The 24,688-nt window shown below is 38.5% G+C and overlaps 1 protein-coding gene across 1 annotated transcript in view; it reads right to left on the bottom strand.

Moving 5' to 3' along the window:
• Positions 1 to 2,872: 2,872 nt before the first annotated feature.
• sestd1 (SEC14 and spectrin domains 1) overlaps positions 2,873 to 24,688 on the bottom strand; it is a 41,760-nt gene continuing 19,944 nt past the window's right edge. The window contains exons 7-19 of the mRNA XM_022664367.2: positions 22,818 to 22,931; positions 22,461 to 22,555; positions 20,969 to 21,024; positions 18,684 to 18,928; positions 17,489 to 17,611; positions 14,595 to 14,789; positions 13,827 to 13,941; positions 12,616 to 12,775; positions 11,838 to 11,919; positions 9,734 to 9,856; positions 8,264 to 8,455; positions 7,442 to 7,560; positions 2,873 to 6,669 (exon numbers count right to left, since the gene is read on the bottom strand). Coding sequence (XP_022520088.2) covers positions 6,480 to 6,669; positions 7,442 to 7,560; positions 8,264 to 8,455; positions 9,734 to 9,856; positions 11,838 to 11,919; positions 12,616 to 12,775; positions 13,827 to 13,941; positions 14,595 to 14,789; positions 17,489 to 17,611; positions 18,684 to 18,928; positions 20,969 to 21,024; positions 22,461 to 22,555; positions 22,818 to 22,931 — 1,809 coding nt within the window. The 3' untranslated portion in view covers positions 2,873 to 6,479. The remainder of the gene's footprint in view (positions 6,670 to 7,441; positions 7,561 to 8,263; positions 8,456 to 9,733; positions 9,857 to 11,837; positions 11,920 to 12,615; positions 12,776 to 13,826; positions 13,942 to 14,594; positions 14,790 to 17,488; positions 17,612 to 18,683; positions 18,929 to 20,968; positions 21,025 to 22,460; positions 22,556 to 22,817; positions 22,932 to 24,688) is intronic.

The raw sequence follows: 24,688 nt of genomic DNA, 5'->3' as shown, positions 1-24,688 counted from the left end.
GCTCCGCGCTGCGAAAGAAAGAGAGAGAGAGAGAGAGAGAGAGAGGCGCAGCGCATTTTGCCTGATTTCTCTTTATTAATTAACAGTACATTTGTTGGCTTTAGTAAGTTTAATAACATTAATTTTAGTATACTTGTCAGATCTTATTTATTAAAACTTTTTTTAGAAGACAGAGGTTATTCTGCGCGCAATGCCGCGCCGCTGCGCCAAGCACCACTTTGCGTGCCTGACATTTCAGAGCGCTGGACCAGATTTTAATTCATGAATTAATATATTTAATATTTTAATAAATTTGCCCTGGTGATAAGAAACGAATGCTAACATATAGCGTTATATTTCTGTGTATTTCAAATGTTTTAAGTTTTATATAATTGACGGGCAGCACCACGCGCCAGATTGACAATGTGCTTTGTTTTTCAGATATAAAAGTGAAATTCAGTTAAATAATAGCAAAGTTAACTAAAATAAATTTATGTTCAGTCAAAGTTATTTTCTCTTTTAATTTTCCATTTCAAAACTCCAGCATTTGAGTGAGAATAAGCATCTGTTGAAATTTTTAAACAGCAGAATGCCTAGTTACAGTTATTTAGTCTGTGTACTAAACATAAATATAAATCCTTATAACTGACAGAAATAAATATAACTAATAATAATTTATAGTTACAGTGCAGATTTTTAAGTATATATATTTTTTCATAGTTGATTGCTGAAGGCTCTGGGTGTGTTTTATTTTTATGTGGTAAAGATGTGATGGTATGGAGTATTTTGGAGCGCAGGGTGAGCAATCGCGCTAAGTTTTTTTCCGCCGCCAAGATAAAAACACGCCAGAAATTTACCTCAACACACATCATTCCCAGACCACCACGCCCATCGGTGTTAATATATTCCAAAGTCCAACGCTATTTTAAGGACGCGTGCAAGGCCTAAAAATAGACTGTTGACGGGTGGCAAAGCGCCACGCTACACGCCTTGTGCGGGGTGTATGATAGGGCTCTTTGTCTGTATGCGCAAAGTTAAAAAAAAGTTCATTCAGCTGCTAAAGTAACGTGCAGTAACGGAGTGTCGAAAATGGTAACGGCGTTATAGTTACAGTCAGAGTAATTAGTTAGATTACTCGTTACTGAAAAAAGTAACGGCGTTAGTAACGCCGTTTATTTTAACGCCGTTACTCCCAACACTGCATACCATTGACTTGTAAGAGGTACAAGAGCCTGAAGGATAGATGGTTCAAGAAGCAACTTTGAGAGCAGAAGGTTGTCAGTTTAATACCTTAAACCAGCAGGTACAAGAAGCAGCAAATAAACTGCAGAACTATATGCAGTACTGTTACCTGGCAGTCACAAATTCAGTTCTTTTGCCCAGCAGGTGGTGGGAGACGCTTGGTTGGAGGAGCAGCTTTGGGACCAGAAGGTCATTGGTTCTATTATTTTGACTGAAACAGTTTACAAAGAGTTAAAGAATGCTGAATACCCTTGACTTGCAAGGGGTAGAAGTGCCGGAATGAATGCTGTTTTTAGGATAGACTTTGGAAGCAGAAGGTTGTCAGTTTAATACCCTGAACCAGCAGGTAAAAGAAGCAGTAAAAGAATGTCAGATCGAGATGCAGCATTGGAACCAGTCCCATTTGCACAGCAGATGGTGGAAGGAGGTCAGTGGAGAAGCAGCTTTGGGACCAGAAGGTTATTGGTTTTATCCTGTTCACCAGGAGAAAGTTAGAGAAGTGGGCTCGGGACCAGAAGGCCATTGGTTAAATTATTTTGACTGACACAGTGTAAAAACAGTTAATGCTGGTTTAAGAAGCAACTTTACCTGGCAGTCACAAATTCAGTTCTTTTGCCCAGCAGGTGGTGGGAGACGCTTGGTTCGAGAAGCAGATTTGGGACCAAAAATTCATTGGTTCTATTATTTTGACTAAAACAGTGTAAAAAGAGTTAAGAAATGCTGCATACCCTTGACTTGCAAGGGGTAGAAGAGCCTGAAGAAATGCTGGTTCAAGAAAAAAAAAATATATAGCAAAGATCGAGAAGCAGTGCTGGGAACAGGCAGTCTTTTGCTCAGCAGGTGGTGGGAGAAGGCTGGCTGGAGAAGAAGCTTTGGGACCAGAAGGTCATTGGTTTGATTCCCTTGACTGGCAGTAAGCTATAAAATTTGATGAAACACGGGTTTGAGAAGTGGGCATGGAAACAGTTTGACCCCATTGACTGGCTTTTGGTAAGAAAACTGAAAAAACCCAATTACCCTTAATTGCTCCCTGGGCACTTAAGTGACTGCCCTAGGTGTGTGTTCTCACGGTCTTGTTTACTAGCGTGCATGTGTTTAGTAAGTAATAGGAGAAAAGAAAAAACAAACATTTAGAGGAGAGGTCTTGGCTCCCAAAGGTTGTTAGTTCTATTTCTTGACTTACCGTGGACAAGAGAGGTGAAAGAACATCAATCGGTTCAAGCTGCTGCATGAATTGAAGGTTAAAGGTTGTCACTTCAAATCCCCTTATCTGGCAAGGGGTAGGAGTGAAGAGGAATGGGCTTGAGACCAGAAAGTCACCAGCTCCATACCCTTAGAGATACAGGAAGTAAAGGAACACTGATCTAAGAAGCTGTTTTATGAACAGAAGGTGGATGGTTCGATTCCCTTTATTGGCAGGGTATAGAAAGAAAGAGTGATGGAATGCTGGTCCAAGATACAGTACTGGGAATGGATGGTCATTGGTTAAATCCATTTGAACGCCAGCTTGAGAAGCAGCTTTGGTACCGGAAGGTCAACAGTTTGAGTCCCTTCACCTGGTAGAAGTGAACAAACGGAAATTCTAAATGCACCCATAATAATAAATTAATAAATTAATTAATACATTAAAATAAATCGAGAAAGACAAAGCTGTGGGGTAAAGCAAGTTTATTTCATGGGTTAGAAACTTCCTGTACAGCCACTGTAAAATGCATATGACAGCATAAGCAAAAAAATACACAGTTTATTTGCAGAAACGGGACATTCCTGTAAACGCAGAGTCAGTCAGTCGTACATCAGCATGACAGGATAAACATTCTCCCGAACTTCTCCCGCGGAAATTCTTTACGCTCACTTTTTTGCTCTTATGACCCCAGATTTTCATAAAATACATGATCAAAAAACGTAAAAACTGCAAAAAGCATTTTACAATTAGAAACAGCGAGTAAAAAAAGAAAAGAAATCAAGAATCAATAAATATGGATTTTATTATTTTATGACATGCCTCAATACACAAGCAGTGTACACGTTAGCTCCACATTCATGAGATGAAACGTCATTTCGGCTTCACATTTCATTAATGGAACCGGTTCTCCAACCTGATGTTCTCTTCGAGGTTCTGCTGTACCTTTTCTCTGTGGCCAAATTCTGTACAAATCGCCACCGTGTCCAGTAACGCCCACTAACTTCGAGGTTTAAAGGCTTGCTGTTTTCTCCCATATCGACCACGGTCACTGTCGTAGGGTCATCATTTTGTAGTCGTCGCAATTTCCAAATTCGGTCCTCGGGCTCTAACCTCAATTTTCAGTGGCAGAAATTAATGGGGCTTTTCAAAAATCGCCTTTATTATTATTATTACGCTCTAAATAAGTAAAAAAAAATAAAAAAGCAAAACCCTAAACAATTTATTCTGTGCACATTTTCTTCTGAACATCACCGGATCCTCTGAATTATAAAATCATTTAAGATTCGTTATAAGAATTTTGTGATGTAGGTTGTCAAGGAGGTTGTGATTGGCTGAGAGGCGTTCCATGAGTGCCGTTATCAGCCGGTAACGCACTGTAACCGAAGCTCTCCATGTATTACTGTATTACTCCGCCACATACAGGTAACCTAGCAACCATGGAGCGCTTACAAACCAAACAGCGCAGCTACAAACAGAGCAGCAATGGAACTGTTTTAACTGGCAGAGTTTTTATAACCAATCAGATCCTATTTTCTTCTCCTCTTTAAAATCTTTCAATAAATAGAGATAGTAAAACTGTGGTATAATCACAATAATACACTCGAGGTTCATGATAAAACGTGTAAAATTAGCACTGCTGTACTGATCTAGAACCGCTGCACCACAGTGCCAATATTACACATTATAGCACAAAACTTAAGCGTACTAGTTGATGAGTTTGTTTACTTAGAGCTTTTTCTTTTCTATTTGGTTTGTTTTCACACAGGCATAAACTTAAGCCGAAACCTAAACCTAATATGCCATAGCAAAGCATGTTGTCTTTTTTATATTGGTCGTAGCTATTTAAAAAAAAAAAAAAAAAATCTTAAAATTGCTTAAAATCCACTGAAATCTAAAAATGTGCTGCTGCTTTTAAATGCAGTGTTTTTTTTAATGGAATGCATGAGTGAAGAGTACTAAACATATGGTATATTTAGTGTAAAACAGTTTAGAGTGAAGCAGCAGCAGAGATTAGCATCAGTTAATAGCTGTAGTAGTAATTATTTTGGTAATAAATCAGGTTAAACTGCACCTGAACAGCCGATTAGCCTAAACATGAGTATATTTGATATTTGGGTCAGACCGAGGTCAAATCATGTTCTTACCACAAACAGAACCGCTCTGAAGTCGCTTTGGAAGCAAAACGTTTTAGTCTTTAGTTTTTACACTCGTTTAAACAAACTGTTCCAAGAGTGCAAACCAATGACAGGCTGTTTCAAGCAGAATAAATAGTGCTGTTATGAAAACGACCTTAAACTCCGTAATTTAAAGGATTTAGTGATGTTTAGGAAAGTATGGACACATAATAAAATGTAAAAACGAGCTCTAAACATAAAATTATTTACCACAAAATACTATAGATGTGATTTCTGCCATTGAAAATCGAGGTAAAACCAAGCAAAAGTCCAAATATGGGCATACCGCATGATGACTACAGAATGATGCACAATGACTTCAGTGGTCAACACACACTCATACATACATATCACTCCCTCTCGCACACACTCTCGCACACACTCTCGCACACACTCTCGCACACACTCTCGCACACACTCTCGCACACACTCTCGCACACACTCTCGCACACACTCTCGCACACACTCTCGCACACACATCTAGCTCTAATTAAAACAGTACCTTTGGCAGTTGATGCCTGAATCAAAGGCCTTTGTTTATATTGGTATATAAAGGAAGTTGGCACAGGAAGAAAAACAGGAAAAAAACGAAGATTTTGGTAATTAATAAGGTTCTGGAAATATCCGAAGAAAAATAAAAACGCAAAATACATTGCTTACTGTCAATCAGGAAGTTCACCAGGCCTAGAAATCTACAGCACCCAATAGAAAACAGGGGGGCGGGGGGAGGGGCGGTGCTTCTGTCTGTACATTCTATAGGCTTTAGTAGCACCAGTAAAAGCTCGGGTCGCCCAGTCCGGAACGGAGAGAGAGAGAGACCAGTAAAGGTAAAGCTTTTTTACGTAAAGAGAGATTTTCCGTCGTTTTTTTAGTTTAGTTCTGCTGGATCAGAGTAAAGAAATGAGACACGAACCAGAACTGCTCTCCGGGCTTCTGCGGAGTTACGATGGCTTAGCTTAGCATAGCTTAGCTTAGCATAGCTTAGCGTAGCTTAGCTTGTATTGGGCAAAGAGTACAAACCCGGGCCTGTGTATCCAGGAGGAAACTGAAGCCTGAAGCATTCGCTGCGGTCATGCAAAAACCTTGTATCTCGAAAAAAAAAAAAAAAAACCTCCTTAATCTCCTTAATTTCCAAACAAGAAATTAGTCATTAAAAAAAGAGGCATTTAGAGCATTTCTATTGGTTCGTCCATCAAGAAATTCTGAAATAATGTATATATGTATTGCAACATCAGTTGTAGTTGCTAGTTAGTTGATATGCAATGTATTTGCTATTTGCTTATTGGTGTTGCAAAGTGGTTGCTAGGAGAGGTTGCTATGGTCTTGCTAAATGATTGCTGTGACATTGTTAAGTGGTTTCTAGGAGGTTGCAACAAATAATAACTCTGGCTTGCTTTGCCTCGCTTTACCTCCAGCTTTGCTAGGTCACGTGATCACAGTCTGTGAAGAAGTGAATAAGCGCCCTCTGTTGGCGGATAGCGGATAATGCAACTGGAGTTTGCTCTTATTCACTGCATTATCGCATGCCATGAATGCTTGCGATAATGATATTTTTATTGCGTTAAGAATAAAAAAAATACTACTAATAATAAAAAAAAAACACTGTGTGTACGGAGATACAAGGTATTTGCATGGCGGCGACAGCAATACAAACGATCAGACCGGACTTTAGACTTAAAGACTTTAGTCTGGATGATCTCGAGATCACTTAATACAAAGATGCTCTGAATAAACTTGATTCAAATGACTCATCTGAACGAATCAAATGAATCAATTCAAAGATTCCACATAAATGACCTCATAATCTAATATTATGAGGTCATTTATATATCATATCTGACTCGAGTGCATCAGTTTCCACTGCTCCTCTCAGGCTCTCAGGATTATTTTAGTGTTCATTAACTCTCATCAGGCCCCGCCTCCAGAGCTGCTTCCTCCTGCAGATGCTCCGCCTCCAACTCCTCCTCCTCCTCCTCCTCCTCTTCCTCCTCGTGCTGCAGCCTCTTGTCCTCCACCAGCTTCATCTTGTCGCGGATGTTCTCGGCCGAGGACGCCATGTCGCCGGGACTGCCGAAAAACTGCTCACTCCTGCAGCAGAGGATTGTGGGTAAAGGGAGAGAGGAATAAAGTCACTTTCTGATTTAGATTTTGTTCCAGTTATTAGTGATTCACAATTAAATCAGTGTTAGTTTGCGCAGGAAGAGGAAGATGGATGAACTGAACTGCTAGAATTTCTGCACCAGGAGTAAAGCAGAAACCTATAAATAGCAAAATCAGAGAAACTGATTCAGAAACTGAAGTGCTCTCTTCATTTTTACACAGCTTTATATCTAAAATCAAGCTGATATCTGTGACAATAAAATGTGTAGAAATCAGTGGATATAATGTAGATTAACAAATTCTATATACACAGTTTATCTGATTTTACTATTTATAGGTTTATATTTGAGTAAAATGAACATTCTTGTTTTATTCTATAAACTACAGACAACATTTCTCCCAAATTACAAATAAAAATATTCTCATTTAGAGCATTTATTTACAGAAAATGAGAAATGACTGAAATAACAAAAAAGATGCAGAGCTTTCAGACCTCAAATAATGCAAAGAAAACAAGTTCATATTCATAAAGTTTTAAGAGTTCAGAAATAATCCATATTTGGTGGAATAATCCTGGTTGGTTTTTAGTCACAGTTTTTTTTTTCATGCATCTTGGCATCATGTTCTCCTCCACCAGTCTTACACACTGCTTTTGAGTGATCTTATGCAACTCCTGACATAAACAGGGAAGCAGGAACATTAGGAACCTCTACAACTCTAATCTGGCACAATGGAATTATGTTTATTGATGTACTCTCACCCATCAGGAAAGATAACCGGCACAGTCAGCCTGTCCAGCAGAGCCTTCCCCACCGTCTCCACCTCCTCAAACACCTCCACCTCCAACACCTCCACCTGCTCACACCCCTCCTTCAATACCTGCAGAGAGAGAGAGAGAGAGAGAGAGAGAGAGAGAGAGAGAGAGACGCATTATGAGACACTAGTAAGGAACAGGGGGGTCTCCATGTTTCCCTTCTAATTCAGCAGTTATGTCTGTAATTCTAAATTTCCTTCAGGATAAATAAAGTATCTATCTATCTATCTATCTATCTATCTATCTATCTATCTATCTATCTATCTATCTATCTATCTATCTATCTATGTATAGTTCTTAAAAAAACTTTTTTTTTTTAACTTAAGCGAGAGCTGGATGTTAATCTATACAGATTTCTCTCCTGAAAACTGGTTATTTGGGTAAGTAAAGCACTTCCATTTATTTACAGTAAACTTAGATTTACAGATTTACAGTAAGGCTTGGTGCAGCAGCATTAGCGGCTAACTGCTAGCACTAGTAAAAGCTGCCTGAGAGAGCTACACTGAGAAACCCTGAGTGTTCCGGTGAGCCAGGGTGATATTAGCTAGCAGTTTGTCCCCCTTATTTTAACATGGTAAACACGCAGACTACAGTCTGATAAACTCAACTCTAAACGGCAAAAGAGCTAGCACTTAGCACAGTTAGCGGCTAATGCTAATGCTAATACTGCTCCAGTCTGGGTGCTGGAGAATTAAACTGAAACTCCTGTATAACTCTGTACTTCAGCGTTCAGAGTGGCTTTACTGGTAGGTGTTTGGAGTCTCTTACCCGCTCGGCGGCGGTGTGGAAGCTGCTGGCCATGTCGAGGCGGTGCTGCCGCTCGTCGGCGGTGACGGTGAACTGCTTCCACACCCGGTTGAGTCGGGGCAGCGTGTCGCCGGAGGAGCGCGTGGTGCAGCGCAGAGACTGACACAACACCACCGTCGCCTGCAGCAGCTGCCTGCCGTAATCATACGTACTCTAACACACACACACACACACACACTCAATCATATACCTTCATCATTTAGATAAATAAAAAATACTTTCGGTACCACTTTAAAATAAGACTTCCTTTATAAAGGGTTTATAAAGGTTTACAATTAGTTTATTAATGGTTACTAATTAGGTTGTAAATGCTTTAAAAATCATTATTAATCAGTTATAACACATACATAGAAAGGGCAACAATATATATGACTTTGGGTTCACTATTTGGCAAGCAACAGGTCATTGTTGCCCTTTCTACGTATGTGTTATAACTGATTATTAATGATTTTAAGGCATTTACAAACTAATTATTAACCATTAATAAACTAATTGTAAACATTTATAAACCCTTTATAAAGGTAGTCTTATTTTAAAGTGGTACCATACTTTCTAATCAAATTTCTTCCATCTAAAATTGTTTTTTAGTTCAATATTTTATTTATTATTGATTTCACACTATCCTATTCCTTCATTAGTTTTATAATACAGGTTTTTATATACATATATATTCTTACTCTTACTATACTGTTTCTCTTTTCTCTTCTTATTTAATGGCTTTTAATTGTTGCATGGTTACTATTTATTTTATATTGTTTTCATATTATTTTATTATTTACTATTGATGCTTATTAATTTAAAATATTTGACTTAAAAAAAAAAAAAAGTTAAAAGTTGTGATATTTTGTATGTAGTTTTTACTTTTCTTGTGATTCTTTTTCACATTAAAAAGGAGACCTGAACCTAAACAAAAATAGTGATAATGATGAAATAATTACTGCTGATAAGAGGATATGATTCTGGTATATCTAGATAGTCCTTAGATTTATAATTGTTAGTCAGGACAGTCAGAAAACACAGGAAATACGATTTTCACAAATCTGAAGCACATTTTGAGGCACAATCAGAACCAAGCAAGCATTTTATGATAATTACATTAATGATTTATCGTACAATAAAATCTTCATGAGCTCAGTAATGTGTGATTAGATTAGATTCAACTTTATTGTCATTGTGCAGTGTACTAGTACAGAGCCAATGAAATGCTCTTAGCATCCAACCAGAAGTGCAATATACAGTGTTATTTACATAAAGTGCATAGATATAAGTATATATACATAAGTATAAATATACAAATATATAATGATAATAGTAATATTGGTGTATATTGTGTTTATTTGCATGTTCATGAGGTTTCATGACATTTATTCTATGACAATTCTATAATGTAATAATCGTGAGCAGCTTAGAGACAGATCCAGGGGGCGCTACCTGCGCTACGTCCACAAACTTCCTGTGTTTCTCCAGCAGGACTTTAGTTTCCTGTGAATCATCTCCCAGCCTGATGTGAGTCTTCAGCAGAGCGTCCAGCAGCTCCCCGAGCCACTCCACCGCCTGCCGGATAAATTAAATAAACATCACCATCGTCATCATCACCAGAATCACCCAGCATCACTCAGCAGTCTGATTACGTGGAGTCGGATCAGAGAAGCTCTGATGAGCTGCAGGATGGAGCAGCGGATACGTTTAATAAGCAAATATACGCAACTCTACACCGCCACTACTCCTCCCACAGGACTAAACCATTCACTATTATTACTGCAATCAAATCTAATCTAATTTATTTATATAGACCTTTTTACAAATGATTTTCTCAAAGCAGCTTCACAGAAATGTGAAATCAGGACAGAGAATCAGACACAACATTAAAACTTTAAAACACAGAAACTTCAGAGATCAACAGAGTAAAAACACTGAGAGGATCCAATACTCACATTTACCTTAAATTATCACCTGTACTATCACATTAACTATCAGATATACAGTACTATCACCTGTACTATCACATTAACTATCAGATATACAGTACTATCACCTGTACTATCACACGAAACATTGCTTGTACCATTGAGGCTCATATACATACTATCACCTGTACTATCATCTATATTATCACATGAACTATCACCTGTACTATCAAGGCTAACAAACATACTATCACCTGTACCATCACCTCTACTATCACATGAACTATCACCTGTACTATCATCTACATTATCACATGAACTATAACCTGTACTATCACATTAACTATCAGATATACAGTACTATCACCTGTACTATCACATGAAACATTGCTCGTACCATCGAGGCTCATATACATACTATCACCTGTACCATCACCTCTACGATCACATGAACTATCACACAAACTACCAAGGCTAATATACATACTATCACCTGTACCATCACGTCTACTATCACATGAACTATCACCTGTACTATCACATTAACTATCAGATATACAGTACTATCACCTGTACTATCACATGAAACATTGCTTGTACTATCGGCTCATATACATACTATCACCTGTACTATCATCTATATTATAACATGAACCATCACCTGTACTATCAAGGCTAACAAACATACTATCACCTGTACCATCACCTCTACTATCACATGAACTATCACCTGTACCATCATCTACATTATCACATGAACTATAACCTGTACTATCACATTAACTATCAGATATACAGTACCATCACCTGTACTATCACATTAACTATCAGATATACAGTACTATCACATGAAACATTGCTTGTACTATCGAGGCTCATATACATACCATCACCTGTACTATCATCTATATTATCACATGAACCATCACCTGTACTATCATCTATATTATAACGTGAACCATCACCTGTACTATCAAGGCTAACAAACATACTATCACCTGTACCATCACCTCTACGATCACATGAACTATCACCTGTACTATCATCTACATTATCACATGAACTATCACTTGTACTATCATCTATACTATCACATGAACTATCACTTGTACTATCACCTGTACCATCACCTCTACGATCACATGAACTATCACCTGTACTATCATCTACATTATCACATGGACTATCACCTGTACTATCACATTAACTATCAGATATACAGTACTATCACCTGTACTATCACATGAAACATTGCTTGTACCATCAAGGCTCATATACATACTTTCACCGTACCATCACCTCTACGATCACATGAACTATCACCTGTACTATTACATGTACCATCACCTCTACTATTACATGAACTATCACCCAAACTATCAAGGCTAATATACATACCATCACCTGTACTATCATCTGTGCTATTACCTCTACTATCACCTTAACTATCACCTGTACTATCACATGAACTATCACACAAACTATCAAGGCTAATACAAATACTATTACCTGTATCATCACCTGTATTATCACCTCATTATCACATGAACCATCACACACACTATCATTGGGTAATATATAGTACAATACATTCAGTACATCAAATTAAAAGTCAGACTCAGACTAACCTGAGAAGCGTCCTCCTCACACTTGAAGAGCTGAACCATCTGCAGCATCTTCAGCCGCCTCACGTCCACCATGTCCTCACACCTAAAAATACCACAGTGCTTTTTTACATTGAATCAATAATCCTAATAATCATATGATTTTTGAAGTTATCTAATTATTTGAGTCTGTTGGAAACGCCAAATCCACTGGAGATCCTATTTAAACCTATAGTTACACACAGAGGTGGGTAGAGTCCAGATACAGAACTAGTGTAAACAGAACTGTTGTAAACATACACCTATCTATCTCAATTGTACTTGGCTGGTGGTGTTTTTCCTCCATAGACTAATTCTAACCATTTGTTTCTTAGCTCTGAATTACTGGGTAAAGTATATAAACACTGATGTGTTATTCGCACAAATAACACAGGAATGAACTGCATGCTGTTTCTAGCGCTGTTAGTTATCTCCTATCTGACGAGACGGCGTCGCTGCCCGGCTTCAGCTCTGTCTGTGGGCGGTCCCGAGCCGAGGTGGGCGGGGCCATGAATACTAATTGACGGGTTGATGTAGACACGGTGCTTTTCCTGATCGACTCGTTTTGTTTTTCTGAATATTTTCTTTTACTAGCTGCTGCAGAAAATGAGGAAGAGGAAGAGTTTCATCATGTGCAGCATCATAAACAACTCAGAGAGACCCACTGTATTTCACCAACAACAAGAATAAGAGGATTTTAGCAGATGGAGAGCTTTAAAATTAAGTTATCATTTTATGGTAGAGTGATTAAGGTCATTTGAACCTCTGCTTCCGCAGCTGCATGTCCTCCATCACGCTGTGGACGTGGTCCACGTTCTCCTTGTTCTCGATCTGCATCTCTTTTCCGTAGAACCAGGACGTTTGGTTAGAAATCTGCTCCAGAAGAACCTGACCTTTCTCCCTCAGACTCTGCAGCGCCCCCTCTGACACACAACCAGAACTACACAGTCAATAAAACACACTCTGAGAATAAAACCATTATAAACACAAACGTCTTTTTATCACTTATAATAAGAAAACATATATAAAACAGAATAAAACATCCTCCTGTACATTTTTACATCTCCACTAAACTCTCATACACATTATAAAAAAAAGAAAAAAAAAAGACATCAAATTCATTGAAAACCCGAAAAAACACTGCATGAACCTGATTCTAATATTCCAAATTCTCACAGTGTTTAAAAACCCTTTATAGCCCCCGCCAGTGTTAATTTTGACAGGTGATTTTAGTCAAAAAGTGACTAAAACTAAGTTAAAATGTATAATAGGTTTAGTCACATTTAAGTCTTTTGGTTATTAATAGTTTTAGTCTTAATTTAGTTTTAATCAACGGAAATAGACAATATTCTAGTCTAGTTTAAGCCTAAAAAATTGTATTCAAATGTACTGTTTTTTTATTTTAGATTTGTGTTGTTATTTTGAGATTTACTGTTAATATGTATTAAAGATTATTTACTGTTAATATAGAATAAAGAAATCTAAACAGACGCAAGCCACATATTTATTTATTTCACATATTTAGAGTTTTGTTTTTCATGGAAGCACAGCTGAACTTATCCCTTTAATGATGTTTATTCAGTAAGTGGGAGCGGAGGAGCTGCTGGATAAATCAGCTGTGTGGGATTCAGAGTGAGGGTCTTGGAGGGAACCAGTCATAAGGATGTTGTGTGGAGTGGCTGTGTTCCGATCATTGATCAATAACATCCTTTACTACAATTAATTTTACCATTCGCCCGTCTTTGACATTTTTGTTTAGTTTTTTTATTATTTGAGGAAAAGTGTAAGACGTTTTGATATAAATTTCATTTTCAGGTATGAATTTTTATTTAGTTCTCGCCTCGTTTTCGTCATGGAAAATAGCTTTTCAACAAAGATTTTTTAATGGAATGAACACTAATTTACTATGTAGGAAAAAGTGAACGAGATTGAAATTAATGATAAATGTGTGTTGAGTTACTGCAGTTTTCTCACCGACGCTCTTCAGCTTCTCCTCCAGGTGTTTGAGGGTTTGCTGGATGGCGGCTCCGTCTGCAGGCGCGACGTCTGCACACAGCATCCCCAACAACCCATCCAACTGCTGAGAGAGCTGGAGAAATAATCCAGAACACAGCAGGACATGAAAAAATTATAATTTTTAAACATTATTTTTTTATCTCTGCCCTTCGAAATCATAATTTTTGAGAAAAAAGTGGAAAAAAATGAATCTATTAATTTTCTGATTTTTTGGATTATACCATCAGATTTGTGTTACAAGCTACAAAAATAGACAATGGAGCTGAGCTCGGATTGGTCAGTCTCTGTTTTTAAAGCATCTGATTCCTAAGAATATCAAACAGATTCCAAAAAAAATGTTATTTATTTATTTTTTATTTTTTTCTTACCAAATTTATCTAGGCTGTTTATATCCCCCTATCACTAGTGATCACAGCGCTAACGCTCGGAGGAAAGCACAGCGACTCCGGTGGTTCTGATACATCAGCTCACAGACGCAGCCTTGTGCTGATCCACATCACCCTAGGAGTGATGAGGGGAAAGAGAGAGCGCCATCTACTGTACTGTACCCACCCAGAGAGAAACAGCAAGTACAACTGTGTGTGCTCTCTCGGGGCTCCGGCAGCTGATGGCAAGCTGCATGACTGGGATTCGAACCAGTAATTTCCCGACCCATCATAATGGCCCCACTTTGTTTTAAATATAATGTAAGCCTGGGTGAAAGATGCTTCAGGAGGCGGGACGTACGTCCTGGGCGGTCCCGTGGAACTCGTGGGCGGACTGCAGGACGTTCTGCCGGAACTCCAGCTGACTGGCCTGCCTGTAGCACACGTCACTCAGCTGCTGCTGCAGAGCCTTCAGCTCCAGCAGGTCCTCGTCATCCCCCGCGCTCAACAGCGCCGCCATCTGCTGATTCAGCTCCACGTACACCGCAAACCACTCCTGCAGACAATCAATCAATCAATAAATAAACAAATATATTAGGGGTGGGCGATATGGCTCTAAAATTATATCACAATATTTCATGGTATTTTCTCGATAACGATACTTTTGGCGATATGACAAAACTACGGTGGCCGAGAAAGCCCAACGCAGTGCAAATTGAAAAGCGCTGCAAAAGCACAAAACACATCCATCAAAATTACAACACAGGCGCTGCAAATAGAAAAACGCGCTGCAAATACAACCACAACACAACGGAAGTGAGTCACAACACAACGGAATTTTCCCGGGGGACCTTAAAAGATGCTGTACCAGCTAAGCTGCGTCTTCAGTAACGTCTCGGACTTCACTATGTGTACAAAGGACAATACGTGGCAAACAAGGCGTTTTGTGAAGCAGAACTTTTAATAATATGCACACAACCGTGGTGATCACAGGTAATAAACATAACTTACTTTTCAGAAGCTTGTTTGCCACTTATTGTCCTTTGTATACAGCTGGTACAGCATCTTTTAAGGTCCCCCCTCTCATACACATTATAAATAAAAAAAAAGACATCAAATTCATTGAAAACCCAAAAAAACACTGCATGAACCTGATTCTAATATTCCAAAATCTCACAGTGTTTAAAAACCCTTTATAGCCCCCGCCAGTGTTAATTTTGACAGGTGATTTTAGTCAAAAAGTGACTAAAACTAAGTTAAAATGTATAATAGGTTTAGTCACATTTAAGTCTTTTGGTTATTATTAGTTTTAGTCTTAATTTAGTTTTAATCAACAAAAACAGACAACATTCTAGTCTAGTTTAAGCCTTAAAAGTTTTATTCAAATGTACTGTTTTTTTATTTTAGATTTGTGTTGTTATTTTGAGATCATTTACTGCCCCACACAGAGCATAAAGTTGTGGGGAGTTTAATTTTAATCCTGAGAAATAACACACACTGTGAGAATAGTTTAACACTAAGGGTTGATACGAGTCGTATTGTATTTATACTTTAAATTGCAGTTATATCTATTTTATTGCAATGATATCTGGAAAAGCATACAGTCTGAGGAACTGTCTGAGTCTAAAGTGTAAAAAAAAGAGTAATTTCTGAATTATGATTTTGATTATGTCTCTTAGTACTGTAACGCTGCACACTGCAACACTGCCACCTGTTGGCTGGACACAGACCTGTGAAGAACACCAGGTGATACTGGAATTTCTCACCACTCTTATCTATTAGTCTGCGTTCACACAGCAGGTAAAAGATGTCCAAATCTGATATTTAGTTCTGGCTGTTCACACAACCTTTTTTTAATGTGTCTCATATCTGACATCTGTTTAGAGGCTTTGCGCTGTGTAACTGATGCTCAGGCTCAAAACAGCAGCGCTTCACGTGAAGTTTCAGTTTCATCCTAGTCAGAATCCAGGGAGCTATGAATGAGTTCAGAGTTTAAGGCAGATAATTCACTCCAGCTCACTGAACTCACTGAAATCAACTGGCATCACAAACAAATATAATATATATACGTATATATATATATATATATATATATATATATATATATATATATATATATATATATATATATATATATATATATATATATATATATATATACGTATATATATATTACATTACATTTGGCAGACGCTTTTGTCCAAAGCGACTTACAATAGTCAAGAACAATGTAAAATAAGTTTAAAGGTAAAAACATCTTTGGATAGGGATAAAAGGAGGTCAAAGGGGAATAATAGGATAGAGGAGTGAAGGAGAGGAAGAAGGAGATGAGGTTAGAATTTAGTTAGTGTGTTAGAGGTGTTAGGAGAGTAAGAGCTCTTTGAAGAGCTCAGTCTTCAGGAGTTTATTAAAGATAGTGAGAGATTCTCCTGATCTGGTAGTAGAAGGTAGTTAGTTAGAGGTGTTAGGAGAGTAAGAGCTCTTTGAAGAGCTCAGTCTTCAGGAGTTTATTAAAGATAGTGAGAGATTCTCCTGATCTGGTAGTGGAAGGTAGTTAGTTAGAGGTGTTAGGAGAGTAAGTGCTCTTTGAAGAGCTCTGTCTTCAGGAGTTTATTAAAGATAGTGAGAGATTCTCCTGATCTGGTAGTAGAAGGTAGTTAGTTAGAGGTGTTAGGAGAGTAAGTGCTCTTTGAAGAGCTCTGTCTTCAGGAGTTTATTAAAGATAGTGAGAGATTCTCCTGATCTGGTAGTAGAAGGTAGTTAGTTAGAGGTGTTAGGAGAGTAAGTGCTCTTTGAAGAGCTCTGTCTTCAGGAGTTTATTAAAGATAGTGAGAGATTCTCCTGATCTGGTAGTAGAAGGTAGTTAGTTAGAGGTGTTAGGAGAGTAAGTGCTCTTTGAAGAGCTCTGTCTTCAGGAGTTTATTAAAGATAGTGAGAGTTTCTCCTGATCTGGTAGTAGAAGGGAGTTAGTTAGAGGTGTTAGGAGAGTAAGTGCTCTTTGAAGAGCTCTGTCTTCAGGAGTTTATTAAAGATAGTGAGAGATTCTCCTGATCTGGTAGTAGAAGGTAGTTTGTTCCACCATTGGGGAACTCTGTATGAGAACAGTCTGGATTGCTTTGTGTGAATATATATATATATATAAAATGACATAGATACCGTAGTTTCTTACAAATAGTGGAAATCTTTCGAAATGCTGCACAGCTATCGGAATATTTTATTATTATTATTATTATTACTATTTTTTAATGTACTCACGCTGTGTTGGCTCTCGATCTCCTCGTGCTTCAGCTGCAGGGCCTGCGACGCTCTGATCGAGTCTCCGATCCCCCACTGAGTCCGGAGCTGATCCGTACCCGGACCTTCCAACCAGTTCACTACCTGCACACACCAGTATAATAACACTATCACTAACCACATCCATCCCATAAATCCCATAAATCAACACGCTCAACACCGACTAAAGTACTTCTTTTAAAATCTGAAACTTAGAAAGAAAATGTGTTTAAGAATTACAGTTTCAGTTACTTGCTGAATTAATACCGTAAATTAACTGGAAAATATATACATACCTAAGCCCTTATTTTTTAATAATAACAACTTTTGATAATGTATGTATTAATGCATATTTTTCAATCGCTGGACTTATTTATTTGACCACGTCTTTTTCTGCGCCGCCTATTGGAGACATGACATTTTGCACTGTGCCTATAGGATCTAGCGCCCCCCAGTGGTGTATACTGACCAAGCACATTTGTCGTGTGTGGGCATCCATGCTCTGATTATGTCAGAAAAACAACGTTTGACAAAGATTGTAAAAATTTACATAACCTCGCCAGAAAGCCACCAAAAAGGCTGTGACTGTTTTAAATTAGTTTTTTTTTTTTGAGTTTACCTTTTTCCTACTATTTAAATGTTTTATTTATTTGTATTTATTTATTATTACTTTTTATTTTTTATTCTAATGTTTTATATTTTGATTATTATGCATTTTTCATTTCTTATCTTTCCAAAACTTTTTCCTTTTATTTAAAAAAAAATATTTTTTCTTTATTTTTTCTTTATTTTACAAATATGTTTGTATGGTCTTTTAGAATTTTCTATTTACAATATATATTTTATTCATATATATTTAACGTTAATTTAAAATTTGTATTTCTATTATCTATTTTTATTTTTTTACTATTTTATTCCTTATTATTTCTAATTTCTTATTAAATGTTGTCAATCCCTTTTATAATGTAAATGCTCGGAAACATGGTAAATAAGGGTCACCCTCAATCTACTCCTCAGTGAAAATAAAGATTGATTGATCGATTGATTTAGTGATCCAAACAAACAAACAAATGGTCTCCAGTAAAATGCTGCCGCTGCTGCTTTATCTCTTCACATATTTGTGAAAAACCAGAGCAGGTGTGCAGGCAGGTGTACAGGTGAGTTGTGGGAGTGTTACCTGCATGACCTTGGTCTGGATCTCCTCCAGCTGTGAGCGTTTGCTGCGCTGACGGCACACCTCCTGGTACTTGGTGTACTGCTCCCTCAGAGAGTCCAGCAGCTTCATCACCTGCGGCTGAGCCAGGAGCTCGTCATCCATCGGAGACCACGCCGTCCCCCCGCCACCACCACCACCTACACCACCTCCTCCACCCTCAGAACCATTAAACCGCCTCTGCTGCAGCTCCGACAGCAGCTCATGACCTGAGAGAGAGAGTAAAGCATTAGCATTAGCCGCTTACTTTTGCCATTCAGAGGTGAGTATCATCAGCCTGTAGCCTGCTGTTAACCCCGGCTAGCAGTGCTGGAGGAGCATTAGCATTAGCCACTAACCGCATTTAGCGCTAGCTCTTTCCCCGTTCAGAGATGAGTATATTACACTGTAGTCTGTGTGTTTACTGTGTAAAAACAAGCTACGTCGCACAAACCGCTAGCTAGGTTCCTCAGTGTAGCGCTGTTAGTCGATATTAGCCACTAACCATGGCTAGTGCTAGTGGTTAGCTGCTTATGCTAATGCTGCTGCACCCAGCCTTACTGGAAATATGGAAATCAAAGCATTCAAAGCAGAATTACAGTAGAATTACAGTTTTATTAACTGCTGAATTAGAAGACAAACATGGCGACACCCCCGGTTCCTTACTAGTGTCTCACAATGCGCCTTATAATCCGGTGCTCCTTATGTATGAATTCTATCAATCAGGTATTAAGGAGCAGTAAAGACCTTCCACTGAAGTACAGAGTTATACAGGAGTTTCAGTTTAGTTCTCCAGCACCGTGGCATTAGCCGCTAACCAAGCTAAGCGCTAGCTCTTTTGCCATTCAGAGGTGAGTATATCGGACTGTAGTCTGCTGCTAGCACTGCTGGAGCAGCATTAGTATTAAATGCTAACCACGCTAAGCGCTTTACTCACCCAAATGAACAAACAGTTTTTAGGAGAGAAATCTGTGTAGATTAACGTCCAGCACTCATTTTACTTTAAAAGAAAATGTTTTTATAAGAATTTAAAAGGATTTTAAAGGTTTTGCCACCCAGAGGCGACACTGGCTGAATTAGAAGGCAAACATGGCGACACCCATGTTCCTTACTAGTGTCACATAATGCGCCTTAAAATCTGGTGCATCTTATAGTGTGAAAAATGCTGTAATGTAATATAATGATCTTGTATGAGTGGATTAAACTGTATGGTGGAGATACACCGATTATAAAGATGTTGTTCAGAGTCTCTCATCATCACAAAACCCAACAATAACAGAGAGAGAGAGAGAGATTCCCCCTCCTGACCCGCCGTCCTCACACTCTGTAAACAAACGCAGGATTTACAACCTCTCTGCGTTACGCCGGGCTCAGTGCCGGGTTCAGTGCCGGGCTCAGTGCCGGGCGTGAGTCATCTAACCAGTCACAATGACCCGGTTCAGAGCGCCGGACCGGCAGAGACAGAGACCGGTCCAAACACACAAAGCTTCCTTTACTGAACACAGCACAGCTCCTCCACCACACACCACATACAGCACTTACTGCACACGATACGACCGTCTACACTGTTATACTGTACATTTACTACCTAAAATTAGATTTAAATACAGTCTAAAAACAAAAACACTATAATAAATAAAATATAAGAGCAAATATCTGTGTAAAGGTGTAAAAAGTATTTATACAATTAGAAAAGAAAACTGTACAAAACTGCTGTCTAGTGGGCGGGGCTTAAACACAACACACAGAAGAGATCTTTACTAATTCAAACTAACGATAAATATCGATAGAGTATTTTAGAAAACAAACAGAGTATTGCAAAACAAAATATCGCAATACCAATACCAAAATTGAGACTTGATATGATGCCGGTCTAAATATCTTAATATACTGGATATACTGGAAGAAAACCACAGCAAAAGCCTAAAACATCAGACAGTAATAGAGAAATAGAAATGTGAAGAAAGAAGGGAAGGAAGGAAGTAGGAAAGAGAGGAAGGAAGGAAGAAAGGAAGAAGGAATGAAGTAGGGAAGAAAATAAGGAAGTAAGGAGGGAGGGAAGGACGAAATTAAGGAAGGAAGGAATTAGGAAAGGAAGTAGTGAAAGAAGTAAGGAAAGTAGGAAGTAAGGAAAGAAGAAGGGAAAGAACAAAGGAAGGTGGGAAGGAAGGAAGTAGGAAAGGAAGTAGTGAAGGAAGAAAAGAATGAATGAGGTAAGGAGGAAGGGAAGGAAGTAAGGAAGGAAGTTGTAGATGATGTGGGAATCTCACCAGTCTGGAGAACCGTTTCAGGGTCAAATGAAGGCAGGGCGTTACAGTCTGAAGGCCTGGAGAGATTTAAAAATAAAAATATATATTTAATTTGATTCAGTAGAGCAGCTTTATGCTTATGCAGAATCTGCATTTGCATTAAATGACTTTCTGGGAAACTTTACAGGACAATTAAATCACTAAATAATAAAACTAATCAGATCTAGCTGAGATTATGCAAATATTATACAATCACAGCAACCAAATTAAATACTTATTTATTATTCAGAGGGAGAATCTGCACACGTTCCACACAATTACCCTCTAATCCCGTCTAAATCACTCATTAACCAATAAATCACTAATCAAACATTTTAACCCAACAAAGAGAAGAGAACAGCTGAACAGATTTCTGATAATTAATGACTCCTGGTAGAAGAGAAGCATCTCACAGCAAAATAAAATATCTATCTTATCACAGTCGATTATAAGAAAATTCATTGTCCATTAAAAGACACAGTCCTAGATTTGGTTAATAAATAGGTGAGGGTTTATTAGTGCATCTCTATGTATCTTATTACCCGCACAGGTATAAAAAATATCCTCTCCCCTTTATTATTAATAAACAAACAAACAAATACATAACTTAACTAATATTTCAAGTACACAACTACCCCATAAATCACTGCAGCAACCTGACACACCAAACACTCATTAATAATAAATAATATTTAATAAAGAGAGAGAGAGAGAGAGAGAGAGAGAGAGAGAGAGAGAGAGAGAGAGAGAGAGAGAGAGAGAACACAGTACAGGACATGAGAGAAAGAGAAGACAGAAAGGTAAAGAGCGGGAGAGAAAGACAGAGAGAAAGAGAGTGAGAACAGTACAGAACATGTGAGAGAAAGAAAGAGAGAGAGAAAGAGAGAGAGAGACAGAGAAATAGAGAGAGTGAAATAGAGAGAGAGAGAACAGTACAGAACATGTGAGAGAAAGAGAGAGAGAGAGAGAGAGAGAGAGATTGATCAAGGAAGAGAGAGAATTATAGAGAAAGGAGAACAGGAGAGCATGTGAGAGAGAGAGAGAGAGAGAGAAGACAGAAATGTAGAGAGCGGGAGAGAGAGAGAGAACAGTACAGAAACTTTGGAGGAAAGAAAGAGAGAGAGACAGAGAAATAGAGAGAGTGAAATAGAGAGAGAGAGAACAGTACAGAACATGTGAGAGAGAGAGAGAGAGAGAGAGAGACAGACAGAGTGATCAAGGGAGAGAGAGAATTATAGAAAATGGAGAACAGTAGAGCATGTGAGAGAGAGAGAGAGAGAGAGAGAGAGAGACAGACAGAGTGATCAAGGGAGAGAGAGAATTATAGAAAATGGAGAACAGTAGAGCATGTGAGAGAGAGAGAGAGAGAGAGAGAGAGAGAGAGAGAGAGCTACAGTATGGGTATATAAAATAAAGTAAAGAGAAGCAGATAAGAGGTTTTAGCTGAAGGTAATAGGGGGGCGGGGCTTAATACCTGGGTTTGTCTGGTTGGCCGGTTTTCTCGTTTTCGTTAATGACCGCGAGCTCGTCCAGCAGAGACGTCGACTCCTTAGTGAATTTTTCAAAAACCTGAACAGAATTTTATATCTAGTGTCATAAAGAGTTATACAGTCATAATAACCAGTCTACATAACACAGCATGATTTATTACCAGGGGAATGATTTTAATAATGCAGAGGAAATGATCTAAGAAAGTCGTAATTTAGTTTCTCAAAAGAGCTAAAAAGAGGCTTGAATCTCTGTACAGCTGAGCTCCTATACGGAGCTGAAGTGGATCTACAGTGCTGGATTGTGTTTCTCATCAGTAGTAAATTCTGTGTCTGGAACTCACCAGTCTCTTGTTGACCCAGTCCATGTGGTCGTACTGCAGACTGCCCCCGAACTCGTCCGTCAGCTGACACGGCTCGATGTAGCGCGTTAGCTTATTAGCCGACACCAGGATTACCTACACACAGGATATAAAAGTTCAACAAGAACAAACACATTACAAAAAAACTAAGAAATAAAGAAGGAGAAAAGAAAGAGATAAAAAGAGACAGGCTAAAAAGGATAAAAGAATGTGTGAACCTAGAAATCAAATGAAAGTTGAAATAAATAAAAAACAAAACTCTTAACTCCACCATCAATTACACTGATTTTAGAAAATACTCGTCATCAGTGTCCTTCATCACCCTGCCATCCAGAACCAGAACATAGAGAAATACAGCTGTAAAGCAACACAATTACCAGCAACAAGAGAAAAGAGAACAATACGTCAATCTCTCTCTTATTCTCATTCTCTCTCTCTCTAAATATATATAGACATCTCAATATGTCTCTCACTCCATTGCACCATATCTCTCCATCTCTCTATATCTCTCATATCTCTCCATCTCTTTCATCTCTGCCTCCATCTCCAAATCTCTCATCTTTTTCTCTCCATTGCTCGATATCTCTCTCTCTCCACATCTCTCAATCCCTCAAAATCTTTCTCCATCTTTCTCATTTATTTCTCTCTCATCTCCATTTCTCATCTGTCTAATTCTCTATCCATCCATCCATCTCTCTCTCTCTACATCTCCATCTCTCGATCCATCTCTCAATCTCTTTCATCTCTCTCCTTCTCTCAATATCTCTGCCTCCATCCCCAAATCTCTCATCTTTTTCTCTCCATTGCTCGATATCTCTCCCTCTCCACATCTCTCAATCAGTCAAAATCTTTCTCCATCTTTCTCATTTATTTCTCTCTCATTTCCATTTCTCAGTTGTCTAATTCTCTATCCATCCATCTCTCGCTCTCTCTCTCTCTCTCTCTCTACATCTCTATCTCTCTATCTATCTCTCATCTATGTATTTATCCAGATCAAAATGTGTGGGATGGATTATTACAGGAAGAACATTAGGAACCTCTACAACTACAAGCTGAGACATCTGCAGCGTTACACACGCGTTACACACACGTTACACACACGTAACACACACGTAACACACACGTTACACACACGTTACACACACGTTACACACACGTTACACACACGTAACACACACGTTACACACACGTAACACACACGTTACACACACGTAACACACACGTAACACACACGTAACACACACGGTACACACACGGTACACACACGTAACACACACGTTACACACACGCTACACACACGCTACACACACGTAACACACACGTTACACACACGTTACACACACGTAACACACACGTAACACACACGTTACACACACGTTACACAGACGTAACACACACGTAACACACACGTGTGTGCACACGTAACACACACGTTACACACACGTTACACACACGTAACACACACGTAACACACACGGTACACACACGGTACACACACGGTACACACACGTTACACACGTTACACACGTTACACACGTTACACACGTTACACACACGTTACACACACGTAACACACACGTAACACACACGTTACATACATGTTACACACACGTTACACACACTGTACACACACGGTACACACACGGTACACACACATGTTCCACACTACTTCTGAATGTGTAAATTAATAAATATTACCCTAAATTAGTCTAAATTTGTAATAATTTATAGTTTCTGATAACATTTCTCTTCCTTAAGAACAGAATTAGAATCCCACTCTTGCTGATTATAATATTACTGAATATTGTTTTATAATAATGGGCTGTACTGTTTTGATGTTGTATAGTACTGGA

Source organism: Astyanax mexicanus, chromosome 11 (assembly GCF_023375975.1).
Source record: "Astyanax mexicanus isolate ESR-SI-001 chromosome 11, AstMex3_surface, whole genome shotgun sequence".
In the NCBI taxonomy this organism is placed as follows: domain Eukaryota; kingdom Metazoa; phylum Chordata; class Actinopteri; order Characiformes; family Acestrorhamphidae; genus Astyanax; species Astyanax mexicanus.
The sequence above is the reverse complement of the archived record's forward strand: the minus strand, read 5'-3'. Positions and strand labels throughout refer to the sequence as shown.